The 8,629-nt window shown below is 59.3% G+C and overlaps 1 protein-coding gene across 1 annotated transcript; it reads left to right on the top strand.

Annotated features, from left to right (window-relative positions):
- Positions 1-940: 940 nt before the first annotated feature.
- Positions 941-7,964, top strand: LOC311521713 (uncharacterized protein). The gene is made up of 6 exons (XM_084630212.1): positions 941-1,019; positions 1,619-1,735; positions 2,209-2,358; positions 3,334-3,444; positions 3,740-3,859; positions 4,525-7,964. Exons 2-6 carry the CDS (start codon positions 1,646-1,648, stop codon positions 5,410-5,412), a joined length of 1,359 nt encoding a protein of 452 aa, XP_084486338.1. The 5' UTR covers positions 941-1,019; positions 1,619-1,645; the 3' UTR covers positions 5,413-7,964.
- The last annotated feature ends 665 nt before the right edge of the window (positions 7,965-8,629 follow it).

The raw sequence follows: 8,629 nt of genomic DNA, 5'->3' as shown, positions 1-8,629 counted from the left end.
ATCACTTCCGCCCCAGGAGAGAGGGTTTGTCTACACTGCCCACTAAATCTAGGGCTGTGGGCTCCATGTGTGTGAGCATCCACACTGCATTGTGAACAGACTCTCATGGGGCACAAAGGGGCTATTGTGTCTCTACTTCTCTCTCTGTGGACAGGTTTACACACAGCCCCTTTATTCAGTTTCTCTCTGCTGTAACCCAGGCTCTCAGACATTCAATTCCCAGAACAACCTCGGGGTTATAAATTTGCTCAGCAAACACAGTTACTATGTGAGCAGAGGGTAAATTAGGAGGCAGGGTCTATTTCGGCTGAACTCACACATAGGGCTCAAGGCCACCTGGGTTCTAATGGTTAAAGCACCAGTGGCTGGGAGCCAGGACTCCTGGGTTCCATTCCCAGCTGGGGCTAGGGAGTGGCCTCTAAGGCAGCAGTGGCTAGTGGCCAGGACTCCTGGGTTCTATTCTTGGCTGCGGCGGCGGCGGGGAGTGAGGTCTAGTGGGTTAAAAGCAGCAGTTGGGGGCGGGGAGTGAGGTCTAGCGGATTAGAGCAGCATGTGGGGGCGGGGAGCCAGGACTCCTGGGTTCCCCTCCCAGGTGGGGGAGAGCAGTGCGGTGAGGCGCTGGAGGGGTCTCTCTCCACTCCCAATCCACTCGGTCTGCGGCTGCTCTCCCGGCCAATGGTAGCCGGGCTGAAGTGGGGGGGTGGCCTGTCCCAGCCAATCACTATGGAGATTCTCCCGGGTTCCCCCCCCCATCCTCTCCACCCCCGCTCCCCCCGCCCCATAACGTTGTCTCCGCTCCCGAGTCCCTCCCCTGGTCCCCTCCCCGGCGGGGACCGCAGCGCTGGGCGAGCTGGAGCCGGGGGCGCACCCGAGGGCGGGGAGCCCAGCTGGGCAGCCCGCTCCTGCCCCCGCGGTGAGTGGGAGGCGGTGGCTGGGGAGGGGGGGCACAGGAAGCAGTCAGCACCGGCCCCAACTTCCTCCGGAGTCCCTGGGAGGGGGAGTCCCCCAGAGCCAGCGGGGTAACGTGGCGGGGGGGCTGGCAGCAGCATGTGTGGGGGGATCGGCGGGGGAACAGCTGATGGCTGGGGGCAGGGTTCCGGAGGGTGGGGAGGGGACGATCCTGTCCAGGGTGGGGATGGGCCCGGATGGGGCGGCCCCAGCGCTGCTGGGGGACAGAGGTGGGAACTGTCCGGGGCTCAGTGAGCAAGGCGTGTCCCTGCCCTGGGGAAGAGGGGCTTAGATGTCAGGACACCTTGGCTCTCTTGGAGGGGTGGGGGGGTCAGGACTCCTGGGTTCTATCCCTGGCTCTGGGAGTGGAGTCTAGTGGGTTGGGGCTGGGGGTCAGGTTCTACCCCTGGCTCTGGGAGGGGGTCTAGTGGGTGGGGCTGGGGGTCAGGACTCCTGGGTTCTACCCCTGGCTCTGGGAGGGGGTCTAGTGGGTGGGGCTGGGGGTCAGGACTCCTGGGTTCTATCCCTGGCTCTGGGAGGCAAATGGGGTCTAGTGGGTTGTGGAGGGGCTGGGGGTCAGGACTCCTGGGTTCTACCCCAGGCCCTGGGAGTGGGGTCTGGACCTTGGTGCATGCTGCTGTTTTTGACTGTGTATTTTCCTCTCCCACAGCTGCACTTGGCCCCGTCTCCAGACCCGATGGAGGAGGAGGAAGAGGAGATGGAGGAGCGGGAGGGGAGCTCTCAGTCTGAGGGACACAGGCTGGTGATCTCCATGGATGGGGATTCAGTGAGTGACTGGTGGGCAGGGACTGTGTCCTTGGGGATTCCCCTTCTGCTCTCTGCGGAAGTGTCTAGGCTGACTTGCCTCCAGCGGGCCCCATGTGGGAAGCTGAGGCAGCAGCACTGGGCTGTGGGGCTGATCTGGGGGAGGAATGGTGGCTGGCTGACTGGCCCCAAGGGCTAGTCCAGGGTGAGAAATGGGGGTGGCTCATTGGGTCCAGGGAGGAGATGTGGGCTGTGTGTGGCCAGGTCTAGGGGGAAGGGAGCTGGCTGGCTGGGCCGAGACCTGTCCTAACCTTGTTCCCATCCCTTGTACATATGCAGCCAGGTCTGGGGTGCAGCCTGCCGCCCTACCGGCAGTGCTGGTTGAATACGTGCAATGGATCCTGGGCCCTGCCACATCCGGAAGGGATTTGGTGTGGGTCTAGAGTGGGAGCTTGTCTTGCTGAGTCCCCCTTCCCCTCTGACGCTCCCCTTTAGTCGCAGTCCCCTTCTCAGCCAAAGTGGGGCTCTCCCATGCCTCCGGACGGGCAGCCCGAGCTGCAGCAGGAGGAAGAGGAACCAGAGGATGAGGAGGAGGACCAGGAGTTCCAGGTGCGGACGTTGAGGATCCCAGCGGATGGGGACTTGGTGAGTAACTAACATGCTGATAAATGCCCCTCTCCATGTGATGCTAGGGGGTGCTGTGCTGCAGGGCGGTGAGCCTCTCACAGTGCTGACCCCTGTGCATTGCTAAAGGGTGCTGTGCAGCAGGCAGGGGAGCTCAGTAGGGGGCGCTCTCCCCTCTCAGTCAGTGCTGACCCCAGTGCCCCCATGTGTGCTCAGGGGTGCTGTGCTGCGTGGAGCAGGGTGGGGAGGCCCAGTGGGTGGTACTCTTACCTTCGCCCTAGAGACAAGGTCTTACATAGGTGCGTGGAACAGTCCACACCCACTGTGCTTCATACATCCTCCTGTGGTTTCAGCTAGATTTCACTTCCCGTCTTAAACTGCTTTGTGACTGATAACCAGCCTCTGTGTCGTAACCCGCAGGTGGCTGCATCACAGCACCCGGTGAGGGACCCCTATATAAACAGCCCCTCTGTGCCGCCCCAGAGCAAGTAAAGCTTTTGGGCCTGTGAAAAGATTGGGGTGCATGTTAACCCGGCAATAGCTGAGTGGTTTCTGTACTGTGGGGGAAAATGCCCCAAGAGCAGGGGAAATTACTGCTGAGTATTAAAGAGGAGCTAGCAGAGCTCAGATGGCTTACCCCATGGGGTAAAGGTTCAAGACTCCTGGGTTCTATCCCTGGTTCTGGGAGGGCAGTGGGGTCTAGTGGGTTAGAGCCGGGGGGACTGGAATTCAGGACTCCTGGGTTCTGTCCCCAGAACTGGAACCTTAAGTAATTCATTCTCCCTATCTTGTGCCTCAGTTTCCCCCTTAGGGCTAAACACTTATCTGCCTGTCAGTGAGAGGAGTCTCAGCCTCTCCCCCAGTCCAGCCCTGTCTGAGACCAGGAAGCGGGGGTTTAAACTGTGCCTAGGGGCTGGATCCAGTTTGTGCTGAGGGACCAGGCTGGGGTGACCCTCCCATGCTGTTTAACAATCTGCCCCCTTGCCTTTCCCTTAGCTGGACTCTGCAGCTTTCCCGGAGGAGCTGTCTGAGGAGGGAGATGAGGAGGAAGAGGAGCTAGTAATCAGAAGGGTGAAGGCAGAGGAGGAAGAGGACCAAGAGTTTGAGGTACAGAAGCTGAGGGTTTCCATGGATGGAAATTCAGGGATTGGGGCGGACGGGGGAGGTGGCTGGGTCGATGCAGAGGGGAGGTTTGCTGGGCTGAATTGGGGGGCAGGATGTCTATAGGCCGAGGGGTCACGGGGCCAACCCAGGGGCGTGAGAGAGGAGGGGGGTTGGGCTGGCTGGGCTGATCTAGGTGGAGAATGGCTGGCCCAGGGGCCAATCTGAGGGGAGGCAGGGGGCTAGGCTGGCTGGGCCAATGTGGGGCAGCAGTTCCTTTGCTCTGACCCTGTCCCACCAGCTGGAGTCGGTGGCACGCCGGGGCTCGCGGCCTGCGAAGGAGCCAGTGGTGGATTCGGAAGTGCACGTGGAGCCCAAAGTCGAGGGGCAGAAGCTGAGGATCCCAGTGGAGGGGAATTCTGTGAGTAACCAATGGAGAGTGGTGGTGGGGAACAGCTCCTTCCTCACCACCTGAGCCCCCGTGAGGGACCATGGCGAGGGGACTGGATGTGGGTGGGGGCTGGTGCCTTAGAGAGTGTTTGCTCAGCTGTTGGGGAGTGAGGGGTTAAATTGAGGCTCCCGGGGACAGGGCAGGGCTGGACGGGGAGGGGGGAATCCTGTGGTTACAGGGATGGGGGAATTCTGGGGATCCCCTTATCAAGATAACCCCCCTTAGTGGCACTAGCTTACCCCCAACCCGCCACCGTAAATGAGGGGCGGAATGTTGGGGGGTGGCCGAGGGTTCCGAGGGCGGAATGTTGGGGGGGACCGAGGGTTCCGGGGGCGGAATGTTGGGATTGCAGTTAGTGAGGGAGAAAAGGAGAACTAGTAGAATGGGGGAGGCCCGGGGTGGGGCAGCAGTGCCGGGAGAGGGTTCATGGTCTCTGACTCTCTCCTGAGGGGTGCTATCCCTGGATCTGGAAAGGCAATAGGGGTTAGTGAGTTCAAGTGGGGTCGGAGTTGGGGGCTGGGAGTCAGGATGCCTGGGTCCCATCCCCAGCTCTGGGATGGGGGTAGGAGACGGGGGCTCTATTCTTAGCTCCGTGGAATTGAATTAATGCCTTGGTGCCTCTTTCCCGCCCCCAGCCTGTCCTGCAACTGATGGCATCCCCAGGGGGTGGGGGCAGGACGAGGGCACCGATGCCGGAGCGCTCCAACACCTGTGTGGAGTGCGGCAAGAGCTTCAGCCGTCGCTCCAATCTGGTGAAGCATCAGATCATCCACACCGGCGAGAAGCCCTTCTCGTGTGGGGAGTGTGGACGCAGCTTCACCCAGAGCTCGGCCCTTACCAAGCACCAGCGCACCCACACCGGGGAGCGCCCCTACGTCTGCGGGGAGTGCGGCAAGGCCTTCACCGCCAGCTCCAACCTGCTGCAGCACCAGCGTTTCCACACCGGGGAGCGCCCCTACGTCTGCGGCGAGTGCGGCAAGGCCTTCAGCCAGAGCTCCAACTACAACCTGCACCGGCGTACCCACACCGGAGTCACCCCCTACCAGTGTGGCGTCTGCGGCAAGCGCTTCACGGGCAGCTCCTGCCTGGCTCGCCACCGGCGCACCCACACCGGCGAAAAGCCCTACCAGTGCTCCGAGTGCGGCAAGCGCTTCTCCGGCAGCTCCACCCTGGTCAACCACCGGCGCACCCACACCGGCGAAAAGCCCTACGGCTGTGCGGAGTGTGGCAAGGCTTTCACCCACCATTCCAACCTGGTGGACCACTGGCGCGTCCACACTGGCGAGAAGCCCTACATCTGTGCTGAGTGCGGCAAGAGCTTCCGGCTCAGCTCCCACATCATCCGGCACCGGCGCACCCACGCCAACGCCGGCGCTGCCAACGCCAACGGGGCTGACCGCCTGTACATCTGCAGCCAGTGTGGCAAGGGCTTCCAGGTCGGACCCAGCCACCTGCAGCAGCAAGCCCACCGGGAAGAGGGACCCTATAGCTGTACCGAGTGTGGCAATAGTTGCTGGACGTAGAGGGGCGGAGCCTGTTGCAGGGGCGGGGCTTGTCAGTCCTGTCCCCCGCCCCTCCACTCCAGGCACTTTGTACACCCACAGATGGTGGGATCGGTTCCTTGGCGGGGGGGGAATTGGATCCTGCCAGGGGCAGGGCTTGGAGCACAGCTAGCTGCTATGCCCCCAGTTCCAGGGTCCACCTGTGGGATCAGTTCCCCCAGGAGTGGGGCCTGGTTCCCTCAGGGGGTGGAGCTCTGCCAGCAGCAGTAGAAGGACCTTCAGAGCGTTATGTGGCAGTGTTGGCCGGATGCAGAGAGGGAGCAGGGTCCTTCCGAGTAGGAGGAACGTGGATCCTGAGGGGGGCAGAGCCCAGCCCCTCTCCCCCATGGCAGTGAGTCCCCAGGCTCCCTCGCTTTCTGTGGTATTGCTCCTGCTAGGGTGAGGGAACACAGCCATGGAGAGAATTTGGTGGGGGTGGGGTGAGTGGCAGAGTCTCCCCCTACCCCCCCACAGAGGGCTGAGTTGTAAGGTGGGGTCCCCTGTGGTCCATCTTCCCATCTCTACTGGAAGAAGTAAACTTGGAGGGCGGGAAGCTGCATTATGAGGGTGAGGAGTGGGTTGGGGCTAGTGGAGGGTGCCTCGAAGTGTGTGGGGGAACAGATCCCCCGCCCTTCTGAACCCGACCCCCACTCCGGTGGGCTATGCCACGTTGGTGGAGAATCAGTGGAAGGGGCTGACTCGGAGGCAGGGACCTTGGATCTGCTGGTGAGCAGGTGCTGTGGACTTCAACCCTGTTTCCCTGCCCTCGTGCTGTGGGCTGAGTGCAGAGGGGCTGCTATTTTAGGGGAATCCATAGACTGGGGCACAGTTTGGATCTCCAGGGGGTGACCCACCAGGGATCTGATTCCCCTGCGCTGGGGGTCACAAGGGAGCCCAGAAATTGATGCCCGGTGGATTTCGCAGCAGGACAATTCCCACAAGGCTGGGTCTGTGGCTGGAGAGCAGCGCGGGGAATGGAGGGATGATGTTGCCCATACGGCCGTGTGGGTATGAAGCTGCCCCCTGGCTGGCCTGTTGGGGGATCACGGTGCTGTGCGGAGAACAGGCTGTACTTCTCTTGTTTTGAGTGGGCAAAAAAATCATAGCCAGACCCTGCTTTGTCTGAGTTGTCTCTGCAGCGCTGAGCCCGGGAATGCGCTCTGTGCTGGAGCGGGAGCAAACTGTCCTGGGATCCGCCGTCTCCCCCTCCACCCAGCAGCCATCATTAACCCCTGCAGGCCCCACCCCAGGTGTCAGCCCGTCCCTTTGTTCGCCTGGGAGGTTGCTGGTTCTGGACCTCGCTTTCTGCTCCTGGGAGCCGGGTGGGGGTGTGAGGCTGCTGTGAACTGGAGGGGCTGCTTCTCAACAGCTTGCAAAGACATGCTTTCACACAGGGAGGGGCCACCTGGCTCCACCACCAGGCTCCTGTCTCTGTGGCACACACAGCTGCTGGCTCGGGAGCCCGGTGCCAGCCAGGGAATGTCCCCTCCTGGGCCCGGAGCAGCCAGTGAAGATTCCTGGAGCCCAGTTAGTCCTGCCCCATTCCCAGCTGGCACCTGGCCATGCTCTAGTTCTGGGCTGCATGATCAGTGTCATCCCCTATAGGATAAACCCTCTTCTCCTTCCCTGACCACTCTGCACTTGCCCAACTCCATCCCCAGAGCCTTCACTGCAGTGAGCAATAACAGCCCCATCTGGCCTGTGTCCAAAGGATTTGAGGTAATAGCAGAGAGTTAGGGTTATTATTATTGTTAGGTATATTACAGTGGCAGCTGAAGGTCTGCCTCTGTGCTGGGAGTTGTACAGTATGCATGCCAGGTGCTGGGCAGGTCCAGGGTGAGGGACAGCCCCTGTCCCAGAGAGCTCCTAGTCTAGACAAAGGGTGGGTGGGGAAACTGAGGCACAAAGAGGGACGTGGCTTACCCAAGGTCACACAGCAGGTGAGTGGTAGAGCTGAGGATAGAACCCAGGAATCCTGAGTCCCAGCTTCCCTGCCTCCACAACCCATTGGGCCAAATTCAGCTCTTTCTGAGGTGGCAGAAGATTGAGGAGCAGGGAGGAGAGGAAGCCCTTGTGTGGTAGAAGGGGATAACAGAGAAGTGGGAGCTAAGCTTGGTACCATCTCGTGAAACTCAGATCACCTGGGCTCCTTCTGCCAGTAGAGGGCTTCCTGGGTCAGGGTCTTCCTGTGTTGGTTGCCTGTACAGCTCCTGGCACGCTGTGGTCCCAGTACTTGATCCAGGCTAGCAGGAACTGCCTCAGTACAGATAATCAATAGTAATTAGTGAGATGGTTGGGGCATGAGTCATGACAGATTATACTGGCCTCATAAACAATTTCTGTTGCACACGCAGAGCCGCACACACAGATGGGGAGTAAGGAAGCTGCCTGTTCCCGGCAGTTCCAAACTCTCGGAAAAAACTGGTTTTGGGTTGAACCAAACCCCCAATGTTTTGATGTTTTCAGCAAATCAAAAAGTTAGGAGGGTGGAAAAAACATTTTGGATCAAATAAAATGGTTTGTTTTAATTTTAAGCATTTTAAAGCATTCTTGATTTTATTTTAAAAGTAGAATTAAAGGAAACTTTGAAACAAAAAGCCATTTTGAACCCACACCTTGAAACATTTAAAATTTTTTCCTAACAGTTTAATTTTTTTCTACCCAACCAATTGAGTGAAACTGGTGTGAAATGTTTCTGAGTTGCTGCATTGGCATATTTCTCTTGGAAGAAAAGTAGTGCCTTTGAAAAACTTCTAGCTCTGCACACACCCATGCACCCTCACACACACAGTATGACACATTCATACTGAATCCTGGGGCAATCACCGGTTGCAGATGTTCCCTGTCTGTTTCTGGATCTTCAGGCACCCCATATTGCAATATCTATGGCCCCTGTTGCCTACAGTCAGAATTGCCCCAGGACCCTGCACTGGTTGGTGCGGGATAGGAACTTGTGAGGGAATTAGTCTGTTTCCAGCCCTGGGAAGGGCCTAGTGAACCTTTTGGGGGGCTGATGCCTGGGTTCTGGGACAGGCTGCGTCACAGTCTTATTTGTACTCTACTGCAGGTGCTGGGGATTAAAAGGGAAACAGCCTACTATGCTCCTTTCATGCACATGACCCTGGTGCAGTGTGTGGCATGAATGAACGCCTCTGATCTCACCCAGGGTCTGTCCAGCACAAGGGCCCTGATTCCAGCT

This window comes from Lepidochelys olivacea, assembly GCF_965140295.1.
Source record: "Lepidochelys olivacea isolate rLepOli2 genome assembly, chromosome: 6".
NCBI lineage: Eukaryota > Metazoa > Chordata > Testudines > Cheloniidae > Lepidochelys > Lepidochelys olivacea.
This window is presented reverse-complemented; position numbering and strand designations above follow the sequence as displayed.

Excerpts from the sequence above, each read along its gene's own strand:
- LOC311521713 (XM_084630212.1), top strand. The coding sequence starts at position 1,646 with ATGGAGGAGGAGGAAGAGGAGATGGAGGAGCGGGAGGGGAGCTCTCAG. Across the intron at positions 1,736-2,208 it reads TCTCCATGGATGGGGATTCA|TCGCAGTCCCCTTCTCAGCC; the intron begins GTGAGTGACTGG and ends GCTCCCCTTTAG. Across the intron at positions 3,445-3,739 it reads AAGAGGACCAAGAGTTTGAG|CTGGAGTCGGTGGCACGCCG; the intron begins GTACAGAAGCTG and ends CTGTCCCACCAG.